This window comes from Phaethon aethereus (assembly GCF_964289735.1).
Source record: "Phaethon aethereus genome assembly, chromosome: 12".
In the NCBI taxonomy this organism is placed as follows: domain Eukaryota; kingdom Metazoa; phylum Chordata; class Aves; order Phaethontiformes; family Phaethontidae; genus Phaethon; species Phaethon aethereus.
This window is the reverse complement of record NC_138588.1, coordinates 16,504,447-16,531,800: the sequence shown is the minus strand read 5'-3', so window position 1 is coordinate 16,531,800 and position 27,354 is coordinate 16,504,447. Positions and strand designations below refer to the sequence as shown.

General features: G+C 37.7%; 1 protein-coding gene across 1 annotated transcript in view; it reads left to right on the top strand.

The window, feature by feature from the left end:
* THSD4 (thrombospondin type 1 domain containing 4) overlaps positions 1–26,740 on the top strand; it is a gene marked incomplete at both ends in the record, with an annotated part of 302,482 nt that extends 275,742 nt beyond the window's left edge. The window contains 7 exons of the mRNA XM_082005338.1: positions 4,820–4,949; positions 6,700–6,904; positions 9,505–9,678; positions 19,149–19,322; positions 22,034–22,213; positions 25,081–25,225; positions 26,598–26,740. Of these exons, the coding sequence (XP_081861464.1) occupies positions 4,820–4,949; positions 6,700–6,904; positions 9,505–9,678; positions 19,149–19,322; positions 22,034–22,213; positions 25,081–25,225; positions 26,598–26,740 (1,151 nt within the window). The remainder of the gene's footprint in view (positions 1–4,819; positions 4,950–6,699; positions 6,905–9,504; positions 9,679–19,148; positions 19,323–22,033; positions 22,214–25,080; positions 25,226–26,597) is intronic.
* Positions 26,741–27,354: the final 614 nt, after the last annotated feature.

The window sequence follows — 27,354 nt, the reverse complement described above, 5'->3', positions numbered from 1 at the left end:
AAATAAAGACGTACCAGTGAGGGAACTCCACTGACTGTCACAAGTTCATATACATTGAGAATAGTTGCTTCCTAATTAGTTTGGGAGGACACCTTGTGAATTTGGTCCAAGGCCAGATGAGTGTCCATGTTATAGCTACAGATGGAGCTAAAAAAATTCAGCATTATTGACACCAGTGAAAATTGCTTCCCAGCATATTGAGAAAACTTTTTTCCTTAGAGGAGTTACTGCAGAAGTGTTAGAGCTAAAATGCAGCCAGAAGACTTTTTGTGGAGAAAAGGAGGGAAGGTAAACAAGAATTATTTTGATTAGCATTTAAATATGCTCTGTGTCTTTAATACAAGTCATATGGGCAGAATCCTTAACTGCACCTGATCATTCTTCAGCAGCAACGGGTGAGTATCACCTGCTGAGTGTCTAGTTTATCGTGTATGTGGTGAATTTTAGTATCCAAATCAGGTAATTTACGATGCCATTGCCGGAACACATCAGGCTAGATGTATTCTTCCTTTACATCATAGAAGTCTTGGCTGTATTTCCTATGGATCTTACGGGCATCTGAATGTAGTTCTTGCCATTTCTTCAGAGATCTGGTAGCGGTTGGCAGTGGTATTAATGAAATCTGAGTCAAAACTACAATACCAAAGTTGTAGGAAAACAGAATCCAAAGGATATCCTTCAGCCTCCTATACAGCGTAAATTTAGTCCGTGAAATTTAGCAAGAGAACTGTCAAAAATTAGTATCTCTTTTTCCTGATATTTGGAGAATGTGTGCATGTTCTGGTCAAGTTAAATTCAAAAGGAACTGGACCTTGGGAGCAGGATCCTAATACTGTTGAGACTGTATGGACATTCCTTGTGATGTTGGTGTGAGAAGTCTGTGTGAATCTGATGCCCTTAAGGCGTTTCAAGTCAAACTAGCTTATATAGGCTGATAAGAAATGGAGTGAAAAAAAATCAGAAAGAAATCTTGATACTATTTAAGGCTTTGTTTTCATTTTGGTATGTATGGTTCCATACAGGACACTCTATTCTTTTTTCTTTTTTCCATGTTTTCCTTTTTTCTGCCACTTCATATCTTCATGCAGAAATGCAGATGATACATGGTCTTTAATTTTTTTTTTCTTTAACGTTAGGAATTTTTAAGTTGGAAGAAGGAAGACAAATTATTTTTGTGCTAGCTAAGGAAAAAGGGAGGATAAATTAACAGTTTTGATGAAAAACTGTGAGATTTCAAAGCACTTTTCAGTAAAACTTTGGCTTGGAAAAAAAAGACTATTACAATTTTTTTAAAAGTGAAATTGCTTCCCGTGCAAACTACTGCCAACTCTTGTCACAAATTTCCATTTAAGATGACTGAGTGAATAGATCTACTAGAATCTGGACAGTGTGGAAACTGCTACTGCATCCTGCTGGAGAAGGAAGTAGCACATCATCCCTCAGTGTTGTCCAGAGAGAAGAGGGCTGGTGCACTGCAGATTCCTCACAGGAACTTTGTCCAAATTTTGTCTGAGAGATCTTACAGGAGGAGTACCTCACTTCATCTTCTCTGAGCACACCCTGTGCCTTAAAACTGGTGGTATCTACACCTTGGAAATTACTTGGAATATGTTGATTTGTTTTCAGTCATGGCAGCATGTTTGTTACTTCTTGAAAGAAGAATTATAAAGGAGGTTAAAGAGTGTAAACTGCTGATTTTTTCCTTCAATTTCAGAAAATATAATAGCTTTTCCTGAAGTATTAGCATAAGGTAGGTGATGAGACACAAAGCCTTACTTTTGATAAAATTAAATTCTTGAACAAATACAACTTCAGTGGGAATTGTAATTTCAAATTTTCTATCCTGAAATTGAAGTATACCAGCCAGCAGTTACCATCACTATGGCCACCCTTATTTTATTTAAAGTCATGATGTCATAATTTAGAGTTACTATAGGTAATATGTAATATGATAATACAATTTAAAAAATTATTTAGCTGTTACCATTAAATCTACAGAAGTTTTGAGCTCCAGGAGATAAAAAATGCGGAGCTAATTAACCACAGATCTTAGACCTAAGACCGCAAGTTCAAGTTGATCATTGGAAATGCAGAGCTGGAGAAAACTGATCTTCTAACGCAGTGGCCTAAGACTTGCAGTGTCAATAATCTTATGAATCGGTGCCACTGACAGTGCAAGCTTTAGTAAACCCATATTTGGGATACATAAGCTTTAACTGTTAGAACCTAGCCCTTTTCTACAGTCTTTAGACACAAATACGGACAAAGATGCACCTGAGTTTTCTGTGCAAATTGCCTTGGCCGTGTAGGCAAGATGGGACTTCTTTTTGCCTTTGACTCAGAGGCATGGCAGTTCGGTTTTTGGAAATGTGCAGACAGATATTTTGATCTAAGGAAAAAGAGAAGTCTGTTTGCGGAAAGATTAGGCTATTGTACTCATAACTTGTTCCTTGCTTCTTCCTATACTGCCAGCAACACGGGAAAAAGCGCATTTCTGTAGTCTTTCTGATGCTTGGTCTTAGAGACACTGTTGTATAGGGTGCATTCCTGAGGTAGAGTGGTAGCTTTCCTAGATAGACATAGGTGTTTCAGACAAGAGCAGTGTGAGTGTAAGCAATGAGAGTTCTGTTGAAAAAGTGCTTGCTTTTAAACCACCTGAATTTTGGTTTTTTATCATGTTCTATTTGTGATTGCAAACACTGAGAACTAGGCGTTTATGACCCTGTCTTCAGGTTGTACACTGTATTTCCCCAAATTCTGAAGTATATTGTTAATATCAAGGTTAGTCAGTGTATATGTCTAAAACTACAGCCTTATTCAGAACGACTGCACATCATCCATGCATTTCAAAGGCAAAATGACAACCATGAAATCTGAGCAAGAAGGCGTTCCAGGAAAAGGTTGTGGGAAGAAGTGTAAACTCTGTATCTGCTTGTCTGGTTGAAGAGCATTATTGTGCTTATTTCATTCTGTGGAAGAAAGTTAGGTCTAACCTAAGCAAAACGTTTCTCTTACAGTTCAAAGTTAATTTTCCTGTTTGTGGTTTCTTTCTCTGTCTAAGTCTGAATATCTTCACTAATTAAGTCTTCAATACCAATAAATAATTAGTCATTTGGAGTTACTTGCTGTAGGATAGCCTAAAACAACTAAAAACACCCTATTTGTAAGTCAGTGGGTCTAGCTTCAAGTGGGTGAACGGGCACTTGTGGACTGTGCCTTGACCACTTCTCTTTGTCTGAGCCCTGTTTCTCTTGCAATCACACGGCTCCTATTACCATGGAGGTGTCCTGTGCCATTAGAGAGGAGGGGTTGTTGCTGCTTTACAGGGTGTAAACACGGCAGGGAGAGAATCGGCAGACTTTTGTGCTAGTTTCTAAAAAGAAATAAAAAGAAAAATTTTCCTAGTCTTCCTTTTGCTGTTCTATATTTTTATATATATATTATATACTATATATACTGTACATATACTATACTATATACTACTATATGTAGTACAGTATCTGTGTGTGTATGTATATACAAGTATATAGTGTGTGTGTGTATATTATACACACACACACACTTGTAGAGTTGTCTTTCACATCCTTTGCCAGATTCAACTGCAGGTGGGCCTTGCCTTTCCTAACCCCACCCCTGCACTATCAGACAGCATGCCTGAACCCCTCTGGGATCACCTGCCCCTGCTTACACCTTTTCATGTCTAAGTTTAGTTAGGAGCTCCTTACTTATCCATGCAGTCCTCCTGCCACCTTTGCTTGATTTCCTACTTACTGAGACAGACCTTTCTTGAGCTTGGAGGAGGTGGAGGACGTGGTCTTTGAATATCAACCAACTCTTCTGGACCCCTCTTCTCTCTAGGGCTTTATCCCATGGGATTCTTCCAGGCAGATCTCTGAAGAGGTTTGGGTCTGCTCTTCTGAAATTCAGGGTTGTGGTCTTGCTTTTTGCCCTGCTCCGTCCTCTTAGAATCCTGAACTCTACCATTTCATGGTCACTGCAGCCAAAGCTGCCCCTGACTTTCACATCCCTGACTTTTTCTTCCTTGCTTTTATGTATCAGGTCTAGCAGAGCACCTTTTCTGATTGGATCCTCGATTACTTGTGTCAGGAAACTTGTTAATGTACTCAAACTTTTCACTTACCAAATACAAGTAGGCATGTTAGCCACCTTGCTCTTTGTCATCATTTCAGTAGTCAATTTGCAGCAGTAATAGAAGTAGAGTTCTGTTTTTCAGCTCTAGCATGAAAATTATTTAAAGATCAAGCATTAAATATGGAGAGTAGTAACTTCTAGTGAGTCTATAGCCTACAGTAATGTTTAACCTGTAAGCTTTTATCTCATAAATCTTTTAAAAAAACAGGTAAAGTGGATAATATTCTCATGTGTTTACTCACCACATAACTCTGAAGTAAGGAGGCTCAGTCTCTTTCCAGAAGCACAACAGAATTGCTGCTAAATTTTTCCTCCTCTCAAGCATGTGTTGTGGCCACTTGGCTTCATTTTTTTAAATTCCCTGAATACTTGATGTTTGTATTCTCTGCACTGTAAAGTCCTCATGCAGACCAAGGAGGATGTTTTCTCAGCCTTTTCTACAGTGCCATGCTGTACTTTCTATATACTAAGGACTTCCTTTAACACTACAATGTAAACAGTATAGCATTCAGCTCTCACATTTGGAAATTTTGGATATAATCTTAGTCTGTATCTCCTGTTGTTAATGTTACGCTTTTCCTTTCTGCATCAGTGTTAGATACTACTGTTACGCCTTATACTGCGGAGTCTTTTGCAATGCATCACCTAATTTTCTTCTTCATTTCAGGGTCACAGTACCCAGTTTTCCACTGCGTCAACAGAGTCACTCATGAGGAGGTATCTGAGAGTTACTGTGACAGCAACACCAAACCTATTCCAGAAGAGGAGGCCTGCAACCTCTTCCCATGTCCAGCTTTGTAAGATATTACCATTTAAGTCAAGTGAAATAAGCCAATATCATTGAGGTTTTGCATGTGAAAGAGGCTATTCCAAGTAGGAAACTAGTTTGAACTTCTAAGTACTACACACTTGTGACATAAAGTATAGTGGATATTTTTTCCTTAGTTGGTCATGGCCTTCTTCCCCTTCACAGGGAGCAATAACATTCAGGGAAGGCAAAAGGGAAGTTGGCAACAAGTAGATGTAGTAATTTCTCAAAATCTGTGTGATTGTTCAGATATGCACACTATACATGGTCTCTCTGCGGGTATGTTTTTTCAAGTGACGGGCTTCTGCATATACCTGTCTAAAGGAGGCTCTGTAGGTTATATCACTCCATCCTGGATCGTGTGCTGTAGTACCCACCTGTTCATTCCATGGTGTCATATTCAAAGATGAGATTAGGCTGATAGGGCTCACAACAGCCCCTTCCTAAACATCACCTCTCTTTCCTGCAATTCAGTAGTTCTTCAACTCGAAGACTGGATTCTGAAGTAATAGTCCTTGTTTCAAGCACACTAATACAGCCAGTTCAGGTCTGAAAAGACACTTGCCATCAGGAGACTGTGATTTAGAATTGCCTAAGCAACTTCTTCTAAATAATGTGTGTGTGTGTGTGTGTGTATATATATAAAAAAAAAAAGTCAATTCATCCAGGGTGTATACCAAGAAGAGAAAAGGGTTAAACCCAGTTGCTGTTATAGCAACTTTATTTCGGGTCAGCAGCTGTATTTTCCATCTCTCCTGGTTACATTCTTCAGTTCTCTTCTGAGCAGCAAGTGGCCACTCCTTATCCCACAGAAGTTTCTAACAGTGTACGTGCTGCTAACAGTGTTAGAGATGCTGGACAAGCAACTTCCTAGTGCATATTAGATACTCGGGAACTTCTGAAGCCGTTTACTGATGGATGTCTTCTTTCACCAAGCATTTTTCTCACCTTTTTCTTTCTAACAACTCATACTAATTCAGCTTCATTTGTTTACACAGTATAATATCAAGAGTATAAACAAAGATGTGTAAATATTTATTTAAAAGAATACGGAGATTTTGCTTGCTCTCCAGAAGAGTTCTGAAATAAAATGTGTAAACAGTTCAGATACTTCCCTATTTGTGTATATGTTTTCATGCTTGAAATGAAAACTCAAAGGGGAAAACGACATGTTTATACAAAAGTGATTAAATAAATACAGTGAAATCTTGGAATGAGAAGAACATACCTAGGAATTTTTTTTCATCTCCAAAATCAAATGTATTTATTCATTGCTTATAACTTGCTATTTCAGTTTTACTGATGAATGAATGCCTGGATGCAGTATGTAATTTCTGTGGTATTGTCCTTTTTAGTCTTTGCTGCAGAAAAATTTTATATAACCCATCTTAAATTTTTAGGAGCTGTCATTAGAGCAATAATATATATTATAGATAAATTCTTTAAAAAAACAAACAGCTATTAGTGGCTTAATGTTTGTAACGTGTCTTGAAACCGTGAATTGTGCAATCTGTATGCATGCTTATTGTTATTAACCACTACAAGTAGATCGGTTACAAGTATGTAACGTTGTCTTCATAAAGGGTTTAGTTACGCATGTGGAGGCTTAAGTGTTATTTTATAAAATTCTGTACCAGCATCAGAATCATGTAATTTGAGTTCTGTTAAGGTTCGTATTAGAGAAATCATTACTGAAAAAATACCTTCTCTCTTTTTTTTTTTTTTTTTTTTTGCTTTAGCTGGGATATAGGGGAGTGGTCTGAGTGCAGCAAAACATGTGGCCTTGGTATGCAGCATCGACAGATCTTATGCCGGCAAATGTATGCCAACCGTACCTTGACAGTTCAGCAGTACCGCTGTCATCACCTGGAGAAACCAGAGACAACCAGCACTTGCCAGCTGAAGATCTGCAGTGAATGGCAGATTAGGACAGAGTGGACTTCAGTAAGTAAGATTGATTAATGTGGATTAACATTGAGAAAATAATTTTCTTCCAGGTATCACTAATCCAACATGAAATTTGTTTTTGTTTACAACAGGGAAGTGGAATGTGAAAAGCCTTGGAAATAGGTGAATCTTAGTTAAAGAAAACCCTGCTCGATTGTGGTCATTAAAGTTTACTGTTCGTAACCAGAAAGGAGCTGAAAAAGAGCAATTGGATAGTACAAAACATGCAGATGTGTGTGTACAGAAGTACACAAGCTTTCTGAGCAATGCCTTTTTTAAATACTATATGAAGTAGAGCCGTGAGAGTCCTGATAGGTTTACCTGTACTGCTCGCTCTCATGGCATGTAGAGTTTAGTTCCAGGAGTTATTTATTAAGGGTCAGTAGTTGCTGTTACTGTAGTTGGTTTGAGGCTATGCCGAGACTTTCAGGTAAATGTGGACAGTACAGTTTTAAGCTTCAATTTCTGTGTTGCGTACAAAAGGTTTGGCCAACGTGACAACTATCCTAGATACTTTTATGGCCTTTGTGTGAAAGAGAAAATATCACGGTGTTTTAGGTGTAGAGATAAACAAATGTCTTTGTTAACCATTAAAAAAAAACACAAAAAAATTTTGGAGTTGCCGAATTGTGTGGGTGAATAGACCGTTAAAAATGTCAGCTTAAGCTCTGAACCTAAACCTTCTTTTTCCTTTCTACTGAAGCGCTTCCTTGCTCCTAATTCCCCCAGCCTGTGCTGGAATGGATGTTGCAGCACACAGTGTGTTGTGCGTGGACCACCACTGGAAGTGTTCAAAAAACGTGTGGATGTGGCACTTCAGGATGTGGTTTAGTGGGCATGGTGGTGTTGGGCTGATGGTTGGACTTGATGATCCTAAAGGTCTTTTCCAACCTTAATGATTCTCTGTGATTCTGCGTGTGACTAGCTGCACTGGCCGTAGCAGCACAGCCTTCCATGCACACGGTCACAGTAGGCTAAAGAGTCATACAGCAGACTTTGTGTAGCTTTATAGTGGGTCTTCCCTCATGGCAAAGCCTGTGTATTTCTGAGGCAGAAATGTTAACTTCCTAGTCATGAAATATCTGTGATACATGGATATAGTCTTGATTAAAAAATACCTAGACAGTGGAGTGTTAAGATATATTGGTTAACTCATTATTCATGATGAATTAAAATCCATCTAGAGTTAAAGGACAGTAAAATTCATATTAGAGATAAAGTTTTTATTGTTTTATTGTGTTGGTAATGAGAAAGGGGAGCTGGTTTTGTGTTTTATTGCATTTTGAGAAGTATTTCAGTGTACAGAGCCTTTAGAGGTTTACTGCCTATGGTGAATCAAGCTAAACAAATGCTTTAGAAATTGTAGCTGGTTGAACATAAGCGTAATTCCAATAAAATTCGGTGATTGATTTCCTCTTGGAAGTAAAATTAAAATTCTCGGCGTGAGAAAGATCCATCATAAAGAAAGAAGCAATTAACTTTGCAAACTGGTTTCAGTAGAACCTTTATTTTTGTTTGTGCTTACTGAAGTACAATTAGGTTTTCACTTTGGAGACAGGTCTGTGATCTTGAAAGCAAGTCCGTCTTAAGATTTTAATGTGCTTATCATTTTTCCTGAGATACAAATGTCAAAAACATTGATCTAAATCTGATTAGAAAAAATGGCATTGTGGTAATTTAAAGTTTGGAGTCAGCAGACTAGACTTCGAGAGTAACTCTGGACAAATTGCCCCGTTTATGACATAACGAATGGGGTATTTGTTTTCATTAGTATTTTGCTATTTAATGATCTCACACATCTAGTCTGGGTTTTGGTCAGTGTTCTAGAGTGAACAGTTGAAGAAATAGCTGCAGTCTGAAGATGAAGTCTGTGAAGTATCTTGCTGGTAGGGAATGCATTTTACATGGTAAAAAGATTTGACGTGTAAATATGGTAGATGTTTAAGTATTCAAAAGCAAGTTAAAAGCAATGAGGCTGCCTTTGGAAGCTTTGCTAGGTACCCTTGTATGCAGGTACTGTAGTCTTTAATCTTCAAATTCCCAGAGATTTCCCCTTTAATTCTAGAGTGTTTACAGGACTCATAAAAACATTCCATGCTTACACAGCATAAAATTATGTTTCCATGTTGCTTCATGATCTGGATGCTTCACATCATCAGGCAGAAATATCAATAACTGTCAGCATTCTCTGAGGTTGAAGAAGAGAGAGCAGGAGAAGGCCTTGACTTGTAAGAAGGATTTAGAAGTTGTGTTTCTTTGCATTTCTCTTGCTTCATATCTACTTGTAGGTCAAGATCAGAATTATGCAGAATAATGTCAGCAGTTCGTTTGATAAGGTGCAGCATGGCTTGTTGAAGATAGGGTTTAATTTTATGTTTTCAAAGGTATCTGCATAATATACTGTAGAATACTACAGGCTGAGAATATGATTTAAAACTACTAGTGTGTTTTTTATTCCCTATTCTTAGCAATCTAGAGTAGTTCTATAGCTTCTGTGGATGTCTTAGCAGGAATGAGTGAGTTGTATGTTCCCAGCTCCCTGATGAACCTCTGCAGTTCTTGCATAGAGTCCTGATGCAACCTCCCTTTTATTACAGTGTTCAGTGCCTTGCGGAGTGGGGCAGAGGACCCGAGATGTGAAATGTGTCAGCAACCTTGGAGACATTGTTGATGATGAGGAATGTAACATGAAGCTGCGACCAAATGATATTGAGAACTGCGACATGGGTCCCTGTGCTAAGAGCTGGTTCCTTACAGAGTGGAGTGACAGGGTAAGGCTTCTCATTATCTCTGTGCTGCCAAATCTTCTAAAACAATGTAGATGCATCAAAATTTAAAAATAATACATCTGTACAACCATAAACGGAGTGATCTTATTTTCCATGTTTATCCTTGATCTGTTAAACAGGCAAGAGCAAACAAAACAATAAAGATCCCAAGGGCATCTTGAGTTTGTTTTAGATACAAGAATGCATGGAAAGGGCAAGCCTGTGGGTACATGGCCAAACATCTGGATTTAGAATTGGCTCTGTGTCTGAACTTCCCAAAATACTGAGTGTGCTGAGATTTATTATTCTGCCTTGCTTAGCCCTGAGTCTCAAGATTCAGACTCTAAAAGTTTCCCTACTGTTTTTTTAAGGATGGAGGTTTGAGGCCTGATGTCTGTGCTTAAGTTCAAACCATAAAACAATTATTCTATAGCTGTGAAAAGAGGGGAACAACTTCATAAACTCAGGCAAGGTTGATACAGGCTTTTGTACTTTGTGAGCATTGATGTATTTTTTTTTAATTTCAATGAGTCAGATTCTCCACATGAAAGCCATAAAAACAGTGGTGATTTACCTTGTTTCATGATTGGGCTCAGAGTTCTTGTTCAGTAGCGATATTTATATGCTTTCATTAAAAGGCTTACAAACATGGGCAAAGAAGAGACTGGCATTTTGGTCCCTCTCATGGATGCTTGCATATCAATTTCATCCATACACGAGCTGAGCCTTCAGTCTGTAAAATCCTGATCGCATCTCCCTTTTCGTCGGTTCTTTTGGCAGGCAAATAATATAATTTATTGTTGAAGCTGTAAGACTACATTCATAACTTCATGGATTCATAATTCAGATCACTTTGTGGTAGTATCTCTGAAAGCTAGGAAAGTCTGGCTCATAGGTTATGCATTAGTTTGGACACTCAGAAGATTTTCCACGTGTTTTAGATGCAGAGGAGGAGGAACAACTTCACAAGTAGAACAGGTTCCTGGTATGTCACTTAATTTTTAAAAGGCTGATCAGACTCCTGCAAAATTTTCAGCCTCCAGACAACGCATATTTTCGAAAGAAGAAGAAATTATACATTAATAAATCTTTGTTGTTGTCATTTGAACTTTTTTTTCCAGTTGTTATTCACTCAGTGTACGTTCTTGCATAGCGTAGGCAGAAAGTTACCAGGTAAACTATAGGTATTGGTGCAAACGGCAAAGTTTTTGCTGTAGGTGAAATGGCAGTGCCTTTTGGAATGGCAGTGCCTTTTTTGTTTCTTTTTTAGCTTGTAGAGCTGTTCTTTGTACAGTGCTATTACAGTGATACTTTACAAGTAAGAAGGAAAAACGCATTCTACCCTCAAAGACATCTTGAAAAATATGGCCCAACTACTACTATCAGCTAGTGAAGTTCCACCACATAAAGCACATAAATTCCAGTGAAGACTCTAGCACCAATGTTGTCTTCATTATTCTGCACTGATGTTTTGTCCTCTGCAGAATTAAAAAGTTTTTGTAGCTGAAGGTTATGACTATAGAATGTTATTATGCTTATTTATATGTATTAAATGAGACATAAAAGTGAAGCAGGTAATGTGGAAAATGTTGGAGTTTTTTCTTACCACAGATGTTTTAGGGTCAGAGAGTAAAGAATGGATTTTGTTACCTTCTCAGCTTATATAAGTGTACAAATTAATTTCTTCCAAATGCTTGCTACTGTAGTTGGCATTGTTCACCATCACTTCTGCCAGCAGTGGGCTTGGAGTTTGATTCACAAAGAGAATGGAAGGAACAGCTTATTTCAGGAAAAAAAGGATATCCGGGCTAGAATATGCAGGATCTTTTGAGGTTCTCACATACCTTAGAACTCAGATGTTCAGAGACATTTAGTGGCAGTGATTCCAGTGGAAGTCAGTGGAATATAGGAGTAGTCAATAGCTTTGCAAAGACAGGCCTTTGGCCATTAGCTTTCTTATTGTGCCTTTCAAGGGATGTTTTTCAGGATCAGAAGTCTCTCTTTGTAGAGGAGTGTGTTTCTATTGAAAGACAAGAGGAGAATTCTGTCACGGAATGGAAATGGGCATTCCCAGGTGTATGGACTTCGCATGTGTAATTTCCCCAAACAATTCTTTAAAAAGTACTTTAAGCCAAGCTGCACTTCAGCAATAAGCATAGATCTGCGATGGGCAGCCACAAATGGTTCAGATAAGCAGCCAGAAGTTCAAATGCTTAAAGAAAGCTTGTTCAAACCTCTTGAGTCTGCAGAACTGTGGTAGAAATCGCACAAGAACAGACCTTCTTTGTGAGATTTATTACACGCCTACTTCAAGTCCCAGCTGGAAATACCACAGAACAGTCTTTCCCATTATATTTTGACATTTCAGCTGTGGCTAGAAATAAGAGGCAAAAGAACTTACCATAACTTCTGAGAGCATTGGAACTTTGAAATGATTGAGTTCGAACTTGGTTACAGCCATAAGAGAAGACCTGGCCTGTACTTTCCTGAACCCATTTTGCAAACACTTAATGTGTACTGTTGCACATGCAGCAAGTAGAGATTTCCAGAGGCCTGTCAGAGATTGGTTAGGCACATACTTTCTCTTTCAGCAAGGGCTATATCAAACTTCCATGTCCAGATTTATGTGATGCATGGGGCATTACAATACAGCCTTGGTTAATTAGCAAAACACCAAGAAAAAGCACAGTAACATAAAAATTATACAATTGTCTTGCTGCCAACAGATGTTACATTTCAGGGTTTGATATATATTTGTGCATAATTTGACAAGGATATTCTCTAGCATAGGGAGAGTGAGAGATGAATAGTCACGTCTGAGTTTTAAGAAAAAGACAGGATGTAATTTAGGATTGGTGGAAAGATACTGGGTTTTCTTATTTTACTGAAACCTTGTAAAGTTTTAATTGATGTAAAATCATGCTAATTGCCTTCATTTTCATTAATAGTTTGGTGGTTCTGAATTGGAGGATTATATAATTAAATTTCCCTAAATGTAACTTCTACAATGCAACATAACATGCACGTAAAAACCTGCAGAGAACATACAGAATTGTGTATAGGAGCTGCATTTCCTTCCCAGGGTGAGCCATATGTAGCTTTACTCTGTAAATAATACTTGGCTGCCTTCTTGCCATGTTCTCCTGTCTTGTTTTCCCACAAAATATATTTATGTATTTTATAGCCACCTCTTTCCCTCCATGGCATCAACCTTCTTGGATTCAGGATCTGCACAGACTGATTATACATATAATTAATCCTAAGTAATAAAAAAACCCCTCCATCTTCCTAAAACAATACAGTTCTTGATTTGAGTTATTTTGATAAACAGGTATCAGCATCCATTGTATGTATGTTACACACACACGGGTAAAAACCTGCAAAGCTTATGAGCTCTGTGGCTACCAGGTACACACTTGTGGAACATGTGAAGGGAGGAAGGAAAGCAATTCATCCTTAAGAAACGAACCCTTATTTTCTGAAAAGTATATGCTCTGTTATTTGTCTTTGAGGTAGATCTAAACACCATATTCTGATATCCGTCAGGCTCAATCTTGAGAGAAACTGAGATTTTTACTCATTTCAAAGGGAAAAATTACAGGTTAAAAGTCTCTAGCAGCAGAGTGAGACTTATCTTACTCTGTATGTGCCTGTCTTTACACTTATTGCTCTATCTTGATTATCAATAAGAGAATTAAGTTTCATGGCTTTGTCTTCTACGTGATCTTTAACCCCTTTTGATTATAGAGAGTCTGGACACACTTTTGTGATACTTTTACGTGCTTTTGTAGAAAGACGGTTTCCTGTCTCATAATTCTCTTTAAGATGTCATCCTGTGCTAAAATGCCAGCGTTCCACCAAACTGCATCCATTAATCAGTAGAGTAAAGCTGGTGAACCTTACTGAACTTAGCAACAAAATTGGATTGATGGCAGCAGATGAGATTCTTGCAAACATTTCACATGACCGGTTCTTTGACAGCTCTAATTGCTGGAAAGTTTAGTTCTCCTATGGGTCAGAAGCGGGAAACTGCATTCTCCTGATTTACAGCAATGGGAGACCCATCAGTTTCCTTCCAGCTAACTGGAGCATTCCCCTCTTGCATTTTTGTTTGTTCCTCATTGCCATCTTCTCTGTTCATTTGTTTCTCATTTTATGTTTAGAACATACTTAGAAAAGAAGCCAAAATACAAAAAATTCTTAGATGTTAATGAGATTCTGAGGCCAAAATAAAATCTTGGGAAGAAAGAAAATATGCTGCACATCAGGGAACAAAATCAAAACAGATCAAACGCATGCTCTGGGTTTCACTCTTCATTAAAAGGAGTAACAGCAATGCTTCTGTAATATCTTCCATTACAGAGCTGTAGTTCTGATTCACTGCTTCATAAAAGTCAATGCTTTATTCCTAACAATCAAGTTACAGGTGGGTTTGTTGACCAGGAAAATGTGGAACCACCAATGAATATTGTAGCTTACACTCATCTTTCACTGTTTTCTATTTAAATCTGTGTAGCTCACTTAAAATCTGCCTGGATCCTGAAAGAAAAAAAAACAAAGGAAAAGAGACCACCATGGAGCTTGTGCAGGCATTTTGTTATTTTTGATTATCACTGTTTATTTGTTCTCAACATAAAATGAAAACAAGATAATATACCCCTTTCCATTGATTTAATGTAGAAATCATATCGAAATAGAACTTTTGCATTCTTTATGAATAAATATGTAATTCATTTCATGATTTTTAATGAAACATACAACCAGGAGGGTTTTGAAGGAGACTTTGATAGAAGGGTGGCCAAAACCTACAGAGATTGCTGTTTTCTTTTCTAGAGCTGATCTCTCTGCGACAATTCAGCTGCTTTAGATGAAAATCAGTGTATGTAAGTCTGCATGGCAGGGAGGAGCCTTGCCAGCTGCGGCCCAGAGTATCCCAGTTAGGTCAGCAGGCTCAGAGGTGTCAGGCAGGGGCAAAGAAGAGCCCAAATTATCAGGTAACATCATGATGACAGGGCAGGTCCAAGGTAAAGCTGGGAAGTCAGTCCACAGCTCAGGTCCAGTGACAGTATGCAGCGTTGGACGCAGCCTAGTGATCCTGAGGCAGGTCCATGGTAATGAGGCATGGTCAAGGTCAAGCACAGAAGTGAATCCAAGGGCAAGGGATCAATGAGGCCGAGGCCCATGCCCAGGCTGTGGCTGGGGACAGATGCAGCTCTGATAAAGCTCAGGCAGGGACTGATGGGCCAGGGCTGAGGTTAAATGGAGACCCTGGACCATGGGCAGGGGTGTTGGTGGAGGCCCCAGGTGAGGCTGGCCAGCCATACTGGTGCACTCAGGCCCTGAGAAGTCCTTACAGGTCTCAAGGCAAGTGATACTTACTGTAACAGCCAGAGTAGTGAGGAAATCTGTTCCCTAATGTTACTTACTTCAGAGAGCATTAGTAATGTGTAAGTACCAGCAGTGTTACCAACTACATATAAAGAAAGCAGCAGTGCACATGCAGAAGCAATCATGATCCAGATGAAGTGTCCACAGATTCCAAGACCTTATTTAAAAACTTTTGTTACCTTGGAAGGATACCATGGATCTGCTAGACTAAATACAGGGGACAGTTTGGCTTCTGGTGCAGCACCTACTGTATGCATAGATGTACTCTAAAGGGAAATAATATAAATCCTGGTATCAGAAAATGTTTTGCCAATACATAAGGATATTTCTGACTGGGCCTTCCCCACACACACCCCCTTTTTTTTTTTTCTTAAGAAATCAAGGCTCCTCTCAACAGTATTAATGTCCTTTGATAATCTGCCCCCAGTCTCAGAACTGCAGCAGAAGTGAGCTTCTGAAATACAATTCTTAGTTTATTATTGGGAAAACAAAGGTTACATAATCCTTCTAAAATCCCTTCTGAAAAGGATTTTCTCAGAGTAGATCAAATAATGCTAAGGAGTTTCATAAATAAATTTCAAACACAGATCTTCATTTTTATTTTTTGCAGTAGTGTCATATCAGGAGGATGAACTGCAAAAAGCTTTGCTATCCTGTGGGGAATAATTAAGATGATGAAGGTTAGAGCATGGTAGACAGAAATCCTGCATAAATGGGGATGTTTTACTAGAACTCAATTGATTTTTATTTAAAAATTTAATTACGGCTAGCAGTGATGCTGAAACCTGGCTGAAAGGACTCCTGAGTTCTGGGAGACTTTCTGCTGCCCCTTTCTGGTGGTCTGTTGCCCCAGTTGAGGGTAATGAGTAGGGCTGGCACATTAGTGAAAGAGAACTGGCACTGTTAAAGGGGTTTTTTTCTCTACCGTGTCCTGTGGCTGTGACAAAAATTCAGGCTTCTACTTGCAGTTTTTCAAGTTTGCAGGAGCTAGACTTATTTTCCTGGACTGTTGTTACAGTTGTTTTCTGACAACTATCAGAGCACTGGATTAGGAGGGGTTTTTTTAGTTTTAGTTTTTAATGGGAATGGAAAGCTGCTGAAACTGAACTCGTCAGGGAAGGACCTCAGGAAGAGGAGAAATGGCAGACTCCTTAAAACTAGGGAGGGTGTTCCACAGACTAAGGTTTCTGAGGAATTTCTGCCAATTAAAACAAGACAGTGAAACAAAATATCTTTAATAATAGGACCAGAACAGAGAACTTGCAGCTTGTGAAAGTTCCTCATGTCATACAATGTTAGGTTATGGCAGTTACTATGTATTAATGCACAAATCAATGTCACAAAATTGAAACTAGTGGGTGTGTCAGTTGTGAAAACGGAAGGGAGACGATTCATTATCCAAACACTCCCTACTCCCTGCCTTGGGCTTTGGAACCAATCATGGCTTTCACATGGAAGATTTTTACTGAAAGGAAGAAAAAACATGAAAAACCAAGTACTTAATGCAGAAACATTCAAGTTTAAGTTTGCTTTGTAAATCCTATGAGGGTGGTTAATCTGTAGTAAAATCTTGCAGCAGAGGGTGGGACAACCCTATACCTTCCCATTTGGTATTTCCTTTGTTATTTTATATGTAAGCCTAGTTCATGCATAGTCATTTAAAACATAAGACTATGGAGATTTTCTGGATGACTTTATAGACTAAACTTGTTCGCAGCTCTTGTTTGCAAAGCAGAAAAGCAAACTGCCAAATGAAAATTACTTAGAAATAAGAAAAGTATTTGCAGAGTGTATGCATAGTTTTCTATGCATAATGTAGCTGAACGTACTTGCCGAGGATAAAATATGAACCGCCACAAAATTTATTTCTGTGTAGTGGGTTTGAAAGGTAGGCATTTTGTGGGGCCCAGTTTAACAGGCCATTTACCAAGGACTGGATTGTTTGAAATAGGTTTGGTTTAGTTTAGTTTTAGTTCACATAAGCAGGAAAATGTTCACTACTAGCACAATTTACATCATTCTTGTATTTTCAAGATTTTGCCAGTTTACTTTGAAAAGACCTCCTTAGCCATCAAATCTGGCATGCTGAGGAGGTAAGTATATTTTATGTATCTGTGTGGAAGTGGAAAATTTTGCTGTGCACCACCAACAAAGAAAGGTTCATCGTGTTACTTATAGGCATCATTTAAGAGAAGCTTAATTATTCGATCTTGCAGATGGAGGAAGAAACCATTCCAATCAGAGCAATTTTTTCCTATTTCTGTGGAGTACATAAGCATCTCTTTACATTCTGAATTTCTAGTTAATCAAAAATTGTATTTGGTTTGTTAAAAAAATGACTTGTAAAAAGTTGCACCACTTCTTTAGTTTTCTAGGGATTCCATTTCAGTAAAGCTTTGCCCTTCTATTTGAACATCTTGTGAAAGAAACCAACTTGCTGATAGGGAAAATGTTTTTCTATGCTGGACTTCACAAATAACCAGTATTCTTCAGTGTGAGTAAATAGTAGTTTGCAACCAATTATACATTCAGTCCCTGGTCTCTCTCTTGAGAAGATGAATGACTCTTGGTTAATCCTGTTTCAATAGCAGTGCTATCATGGAATCTGCTGTTCTGTAGTTGAACTACTGGATGGGGCCCCTTACATTACTACCAATGTCAAGCTAGTTGTCAACTCTGTGTCTCATCACTCGTTCTTTGAATCATTCTTACTTTTACTGAGTAAAATTTTAAAAAATGTCCCAGTACAGAGTTACATTATTCACAAGGAATGTACTGTTCATTGTGGAAGTAATACACGGATTCTGCTTTAAAAATAACATCTGAAGTGTGAATCAAATGCATCTTTTTCCTTCATATACTATAGACTTATTTTTGGTTTTCTTTGCATATATAATGTAATTGTTTAAATTCAATTGTATACGTATCTTTCAGTGAGCTGTACATGGGGTTTTCTTTATTTTGATGGTCTAGACATGAAATGCCAAATGCATTTTAAAAGAAAAAGAAAGAAATGGAAGATTAAGAAAGAATTAAGCAACAAAAAAAAAAGTCTTAACACTAGAATTGATTATTTCCCTGGCATGTTTCTGTTTTTTAAATGTCAGTAGTTTGATGCTGTCCAGAACAGTGGAAAATTGGAGATGTTCCCACTGAAGTAGAGGAATGACCAAACTGTAAGGGCATAAATGGGGTCTATCCTGTGTGATTTGTGGATGACGTGCATACCAGCTCTGAATATGTGACATAAGAATCTGCATATCACTACTTATTAAGAGCTTTCAGAATTTAGCAGTGAAAAGTTGGGAATGGTGAATGTTACTGGGAAGTCATATCATTAGAAAACAACATTGAATTTACATAAACTTCTATGGCCACCTCTTCTGCTAAAACTAGTTAACAACTTACGATTGAAACAGGTTGGGCAATAATAAGTGGCAATTGCAGTTATTTGCTGAGGATTTACTGGAATCTTTTGAAACTACCTGTGAAGATTTTTGTAGTTTTCTACTTTATTATGCCTTCATACTCTGTCAGCTTGTTATATGGAAGAACTCCAGGATGTGCTATGCAGTCATTTTGCTACCAATGCCACAGCCGTCAGAGTCTTCCTAGCCTCATCCTTTTAACCAGTGTAAGAGTTCACCTGGCTGACAGCTTGAATGGTCACAGGAGGAACTCACAGAACAATTCAAAGGCTGAAATATGACTGCTCTCTGAAAAGCTGCCTATTGAAATTATCCCTTCTTAGTTCTATTAATTGGTATGCAAAGAGATGAATAAAATGAAAACTGAAAGATCTTACAGACAGGAAGAAGGAAAGAAAATAAGAAAGCTAATAAAAAGCTATAAAAAATAGATTTCCTTCATCCCTAATACTTCAATTTCTTTCATTTGTGACTGTAAAGGACAGGTACTACTTGTAGTGTATTCAAAAGTATGAAGCTGTGAGATGACTTTCTACAGCTGAATTACAAGTAAAAATAGTTGACTTTGCATAAATTTACTTTCGTGACTGTTGCTTCTCATTTTATTGTGCAGTCTGGAGGACAGACTAGTGACATGTTCTGTCTTTTGCTCCCCAGTGTTCTGCAGAATGCGGTGATGGAGTCCGTACGCGTTCAGTGGTTTGTATGACAAACCATGTCAGCAGTTTGCCTCTGGAAGGCTGTGGCAATAACAGACCCTCCGAAACGACTCTCTGTAATAATGGACCCTGTGCTGGTAAAGTGGAGTGGTTTGCTGGGGGCTGGACACAGGTAAACTCTCTATCTAACATGTGTATTCGTTTTCTGCTGGTATTTTAATGTTTAAAACATATTTTTGTGCATTGAAGATGTGTGCCGTAAGGTACATTCTACACGAGGAATATTTGGAATTTTTTTCCCTGCATTTTGCCGAGATGATGTTCAATACTTTTCAGCACCTGCTGTTTTCCTACTTTGATGAAAATAAGATTTTGTTCCTCTTTTCCTCTGTTCCTTCATTTTTATTTCTCATCTACTGACACAGTGTATTTATGAAACAAAAGGTAACAGAAAGCTGCTTAGCATATTCAGATGAGCGCTAAAGCAACCGATTTGCACCTTGTAAAATAGAGCCTTTGTGATCAGGCATGCCTGCAGGGACATATATATAGTTATATAACCGTAGAGAATTTCCAAAAGACAAATAAAACAAAAAATAACAGCTAACCTCAAAAGTTAGCTTCAGTATTGTTGTGCTGAAATTCGTGATAAGAGGTGAAAAGAACAAAATTTGGTTAGTGGCCTGGCTCTTCCCTCAGCGTAAATCCTTCCCTCGATCCACATCTCGATAGTCTTTCTCCTTCTAAATAAACTTCTGCTGTCAGAAACGAAGGCATTTCAGAAGCTCAGCTGGTTCACAGGCATTTATGTCCCTTTGCGTCGGCTCTCATACAGCCTGGAGAGCCTTTTGGCCGGCTGGTGCCAGCACTTCATCGAGTTGTTAGGGAAAAGTCTGTCGGCTGTGCTGTTAACTCGCTGCCTTTCAGATTCCAAGATCCTCCCGGGTGATAAGGAGTTGGAAATTAAATCAGTACAGCTGAGGTGGAGATTGCAGGGCTGCTACTATGCTAATGCTTTCAAGTGTAAGTGAGAATTATTTGTGTTGTATGAGAGTAATAACAAATTCATATTTAAAACACGCTTAGCTGCAGTTCTAATGACAGAAAATCTGGGGCTCCCCACTCCATGCAGGTGAACAGGAGCTTTGTATCCTTTCTTGCTGCCAGAGAGAGGAGCGTTCAGTAAGGTCACCCTAGCTCTCCCCATTCTGTTCTGAATAAGAAAGTTTCTGTTCTTTACAGTTTCCTGTTCTTTAAGCTAATTCATCCCCTTTCTTTGCATGAGGTTGAATTGTTTTATGCATATCAAGGGTACCGGGTCTTTGCTGTATGTTACTTGAAAGAAGTGTCTGACAACATCTATTCTACTGGCCAAATCCTGACTCTTAGATACCAGAATGAAAGCAGGCAGTCAGTAGACCAGAACAGGAGGAGGAAGCACTGGTGGATGAACTTCTGTATTTTGCTCCGCTAGAGCTAAGGCTGAATGTTAAGATACTGTCTTTTGGAGGAACCATTAAAAGAGAACAGTGACAGAGAAGTTCAGTGTTAAAGAAAGTGCAGTTACATTATTTACTGTAGAATTTATTTGGGTCCGTTCATCTCAAGGTTCTTCATTCAGCTCAAGGGTTTTGTGGGTATCTGGTAAAGGGATCATAAATTCCACCCAAAATATAAACAAAATCTCCACTTTTAATAACATTTGATTGGTTTAGGCTGGAAAAAGCCTTTGAAAATCATATTCCTTTACGCAACGTAGAAACCAATATGTTGCTGGAATCATCTTCTAAAAACTTTTTTACAAGTGCCAGGAACCGTATTGTGTTTGTATTTAACCTTTAAATGGGCAGTAAGAGTCCACGTGAGTCAAATTTGCTTTTCAGAACTGGAACCAACACTGCCTCACATAGATCCTTGCAAACATGAAAAGAATACCCTGGCAGATCAAAGCATTTTCTAAAAACCACACAGAATGTGGGGATTTTTAAAGCTGCAAAACTGTGCTCTGACCTTAAAACCCTCAAAGGTCCAGTGCAGCGCATACAATCCTGCTTCAGCAAGAAGCAGTAATGCTGTTTATGGAGAAAGTAAATTATGTTTCTCTTTTTACTAGAAAAATAAATACCCGTTTCTGTTTGTAGCTACAGGTAAAACTACACTTCCAGATTTCTCCAAAAGCACATTTACAGTCATATATCTTATTCTTCATAAAAGTAATTAGAAATATGTTTTGAGTCTGTGGTACCACGTGGAATAAATACTCACAGAAGTACAGTTTTAACTGCTGTAACAATTTTTAAGATTAAAAATTAAATACGTAATACCTGACACTTAGAGTCAGTAGTCACTCAATGAACTAAGTCATTATTGTATCCTGCAGCATTTTCTTGTCCTGGTTCCTAACTGGGACCGCTGGCTACTATGTTAGTCCAATGTTGTTGTTGTTGTTGTAGTAGTAGTAGTAGTAATAATAATAATAACAACCACCACCACCACCACCACCCAGGGTTTATCTAGGCTACTATTCTGGTTCTGAGAGAAAAACCCTACCACAGGAACTTAAGGAATACTTTATCCTTTTACTTTCTCTTCAAGTCATACATATGCCAGTGATGGAAGGAAAGATACAGTTAAGTTCATTTTATTGAGGAAAGAACATATAAAAGTAAGGAAATGGATTTTGGATGTTAGTGTCTAGGTATGTGTCCAGGAATAGGGAATAAGCAAAACTTTACAAAGTTTCCTCTTTGAATATTAATTTAAAATGCGTGTGTGTGGTTTTATTTCAGAAGCAAATAACATGGAGACATGTTACTTAGGAAACAAGTTGAAGGACATAAGTAGAATAACAAATTCCACCACTTTTTTTGTTCTCTGATACAGTGCTCTACTGAATGTGGCAGTGGAACTCAACAGAGAGAAGTCATTTGTGTTAGGAAAACTGAAGGTAATTTTGATGTTTTGAACCCCTACGAATGTTCATATTTGGAAAAGCCTCCCAGCCAGCAGTCCTGCTACCTCAAACCCTGTGGATCTAAGTGGTTTCATACAGAATGGAGCACAGTAAGTCTACCATGCTTTTCTATATCTAGCTTTGTTTGATACATCTTTTTCCATGTATGTTGAAAGGCAACACCATTTGGTTGATTGTGACATTGACTTAACCTTGCACAGGAACAATACGTAAAAGAAAGCATACTCTTTAGTACCTGGTGGAGCTTAGGAGAGTTAGGAAGTATCTTAACAAGAAAGATATACTGCATTTGTCTTTTCATCACTGATCACTTCTTCCAAGAATCTTCCTGTGTTATAGAGTGGTTTGCCCCTGAATGAGACTATGGAGTGCATGAAGTTCTCTTCAGACGTCTAGTTTCATTAAAATTAAGGAGCATTTAATAAAGAGGGATGTATTCTGTTTTTAAAGTCAGCTTTATCATAATATTTTACTGTAAACTCTTCATGTAATACTTAGAACTTCACTGAGAGAAAACTTACTGTAGAGCTTGAGGTATCTTCAGTCTTCCCTGGAAGTGGAACAGCCACACTCACCAGTGCCACAAAATGCTTTGGTTTCACCTGTCTTTCCATCATTTCCTATACCTGACAAAGCTTACTGGATTTTTATGAAAAATCAACATTTTTCTCCTAAATGAAAATCAGAAACTCCATTGTTGTCTTAGAATTAAAAATGGTGTGAAAACTACTTAGATGACATCATATCTAATGCAGTAACTTACACCATTTCTTGAGCCATAAATCAAATTCAGAATGACAGCTATGAAATGTGGAAGCATCTCAGATGTCTTCAGTTTGAGTTCCCTTAGTCAGGAACCCTTGGAAATACCTCATCTACATGAAATGAGAGACAATTTATTTTGGTTTTCCCTTTTACTAAATGCTTAATTATTTGCCTGGCCTACTGGCAAAACTAGAGAGCAGGAAAAGAAGGTAGAATGGTTTTAACAAAATAAACAGGCTGCAGGGAATCCTGATTTTTCTTCCTTAATTGCAGGTATGGGTGTTTATTTGAAAATGAACATCTGAGTTAGGCTCATAATAGAAGTAGATTGAAGTATGTTCTTTGATGTTGCTGGAAATTCTTTGGATTCTTTACTGAACTGTTAGTTTAGATAAAATAACTTCCCCTTAGCAAACCTATTTTCAAATGTGAACCTCCAGGTGCATAAGCACATGAGATACAGCCGTCTGCATCCATACAATGCAGCAGATAGATTCCTTCTGAAAGTGAAAATATGTGCTCTTTTTGGCAGGCACAGAAGAAACAAGGTGCTAAGACTCAGAATCTGACAGGTATTTGGAGATCCCTAGTTACTGTTTAAGTGCCTACATCCTAAGAAGCGGTGTCCAAAATCCTTATGTCTAAGCCTTTGTGATCATCTTCACTGCAGGAACAAATATGTATGCTAGCTGAGGTTCTACAAGGTTTACAAAACAAACGTTTTTCAATTCTCCTTCTGATATTGTTACTGTTCTCAACAGAGTAAGTGGTATTTCCTACTGTCAGACCTGAAGAGAAAGGAGTATGGGGTTAGCTGTGAACGGAATAGCTGGTTCAAAGCCCCTGTACTAGGTTTTGAAACTGTTCAGTTCGTATCTCCAGCAGGCTTTTTATATGACCCAGGATAAATGGTGTGGCCTCTCAGACATGGAGATTAAGTGGCAGGCTAACGCAGAATGCTGGGTTTTGTGTATAGTGTGTTGTATGTAACATCTAAATTCTGTCTTGGTTCCATTTTGAGTGCTCAAGATCTGTACAGACCTGAACTGAAGTTCTTATTGCTGGATGTGGGATAGTTACAATATTCTATACAGGCATGTAACAAGAATAATTTTTAATATATATATATATATAAAAATATTATTAAAAATATATTTTAAAAGTGTTCTAGTACTGTCATCACAAGGCTATGTGTTTTCTAAAACGGGGAAAGGTTGTACTTGAAAGAGCAATTTAAGACTATACTATTGAGAATATTTTCGTTAGTTTGCTGCGATACCTGATCTTATGATAGTCCTAAGTTGTTTTTGCAATGTTAGGAAAATAAATAATTATGCCAAAAAAGTCAGAAAGAAAACATTCTTACTAGTTTGGGGCTATTAAGGTTTTAAGCATTATAAATGACCCAGGTTTAATTAAGTTTGTGAGCATTTCGGTCAAACTGAACAGTGAGCCAAATCTCAAAAGACCTTACTCAGGTGAAATTCTTGAAGTCAACAGGGGATTTGCTTCAGTATGGGCAGAAATGTGTAATAATTGGCTTTAACAGTACCATGACAAGCAAGTACAAAAGTCTCTGGCTTCATAACGGACTTTGAAGGAGCACAAAAATATTATATTTAGAAATTAAAAAAAAAACTGTAATGCTTAGTAAAATTGTTGTGCTGCAAGAAGTGAAAAATAATTGAGCGCTAGGAAAAAGGCAATTGAAATTATTCCTGATTGTATATAAATGGAGGCAAAAGGGCAGTGATGGGCAATGCAGTCAAGTAGTAAAGTTCAGTGCAGGAAGTTCTTAAAGTAAGAAATGTGAACACTGTGGAAGGAGTAGATTTGGGAGGTGTGTATAAATAAGCAGAGAAGAACAAGACTAATGAGAGAAGCAAGAAGCTAACTAACAAATTCAGAAAGGGAAATACAGTGTGCTATAGTGCTAGTGTGCTTTCAGATTGCGCAGTGTCCACCACATTTAACTTGTCAAGTTGTTGCCCCTGTCAGCAAAAATGTTTTCGAACCTTTACTGAAGTTGCACCAGCATGTTAAGGACTTTACAGTTAGAAAACAAAAAACAGAAGTGGTGAAGTTGATAGGCTGCAGCGATACCTGGGTCTGGCTTCAAGGCTCCCATTTTTTTCTCTTTGTGTTTGGACATCTCATATGGTCTTCATGAACTTCAGCTTTTGTGTTTCAGTGTTCCAAATCCTGTGAAGGAGGATTTCGGGTTCGAGAGGTACGATGTCTATCAGATGACATGACAGCTAGTACTCAGTGTGATCCACAGCTTAAACCTGAAGAAAAGGAACCATGTAACACACAAGATTGTATCCCTGAAATAGGTAAGAGGAAGCTTCTGTTTTAATTGTGGAACTCCATCTAGTGGAGAAAATATTTAATAATCTTGCAGAGGTTTTAGAGTATGTTTTCTTTATCAAGTTCAGGGTTTTATTTTTACACAAAATACGCCTTTTTTCCTATGGTGTAAAAGTAGGTTTCGTTGCCTATTAAAAACATTTTCCTTGTAACATGTAAGAAACTGGCTTACTTTTAAAGTTGCTGAAATGTGAGAAATCTGCTTCTGTGAAAACGGTTCAGAAAGGGTGTTTTTATGCAGCCTCCTTGCATTCTCAAAGGTTTCTCTTGCCAGAGTCTTTAAAACAAAAAAAGGATCATGTATGATATACTGTATTTGGTAACAGGTTCTATAAGAACCAATAACATTAAATGAAGACATGAAGGGCAATTAAGCAATTTTATATATAGTAAATATACACATAATTTGGTATTGAAATTAGTCATTCATCACATACAGCTTTGATTTTAATAGTAATGAGAATGACTAGAGAAAGGAAGATGCAAGTATTGAGAAACAGTTTTAACGCTGTTATGAGTTGAGTATTATTCTTCAATATAATCTAATTATATAATAAACCTGGTATAGCAATATTATTGAAAAATGTATTTGTGTTGTTATTTCTTTATTTAAAACAAGTTTGTACAGAATTGCTCATTTTTACATTTGCCATTAGTGTTTTGTCATTCAGTCTTTTTCTTAACACCTCAGTTTCTGTGATCACATACATGATCATATGAAAATCTTAGGTGTCACTTAAACAGTATCTCTAAACTTGCTGATTGCAAAGTAAAACTTAAATATGAACAGACCACATCCTAACAGCTTAGAAAAATGGAGAATGTTAAGAACACCAGCTTTTGTCTTTTTTAATAGTTATTTGAAACCATTTGTAATGTTTGTATGGAGGGAGGTGGTTTACTACTTTCCGGTATTTAGCTTTGTCAGTACTTGAAAATAACATTTGCAGGTTCTGCTGCCATCTGTACACTGCCACAAGAGATTAGTACCTGTGAATCTAAAAGTGAAGTGGACAGGTACCTAACTGAAGAATACCAGAGACTTTGCTATCATGTTTATTCAAGACAAGTTTTGTGTTTAAAAAAAACAGCAACAAAACCCAGACAACACTATAAATGGGGATAGGTACATTTCTTCCATGGTTTTGTGTATCTTTATATTAAATGTAGAGAATCTTGAATAATCTAACGTATTTGCATAGGTAGCCTGTTTTAACCTGACAATGAATGTTTAAATAGAGGTCCAAGGGGTTTTACATGGTAGAAAGAAAGGACTTTGGTATTTATTGCTCTACTACTGTTTTCTTCAGTTTCTTCTCTCTTCCTTTTTCTCCACAGATGAGAACTGCAAAGATAAATACTACAATTGCAATGTGGTGGTTCAGGCCCGGCTCTGTGTCTACACCTATTACAAAACAGCCTGTTGTGCATCCTGTTCACGTGTGGCAAACAGACAATCAGGGTTTCTAGGACGTAGATAACAAATACTCTTCTACTCAAAGTGGCAATGTCAGTCTTCGGATGGAGCTTGAACAGTGTTACTGTTTTGACTACAGCAGGTTTTAGCTTCGTAGAGATGGTTTTTTATATTGCTGAGTACATCAAGACTATGGTTAAATCTCACACCCTTTCAGTTACAGTTACTGTGCAGTTATCTTTTTTAAAACGTTTGTTGTAAAACCATGATATTTTTAAGGCATTAATTTTTAATGATACTATTCTTTGCACCTGCTCATCAGATATTTATTTAAAGAACATACCAGCCTTAGTATTGTGAAATTAATGAAAACCAATCACAGCCAATTACTGGAGATATTTGACCCTGTTGGATGCAGCTGCTGCATTGTTTTTGAGTGCTTACTCGGTGTTTTGGACTGCCTTGAATTAGACAACTAAATCAATGAAACACGCTCATGAGAAAAATTACTTCACAAAGAACCAGACCCTTGAAGACCCATTTATCATCAGTTTCTTAGCACTCTAATGTGTATTTTTAATTACTTCAGTCCATTAATAATAAATTGGAGACACTGTTAAGCTCTCTCAGTTGTACTTTTAACTAACTTCCTGTCCTCAGGCAGCAAATATATATACA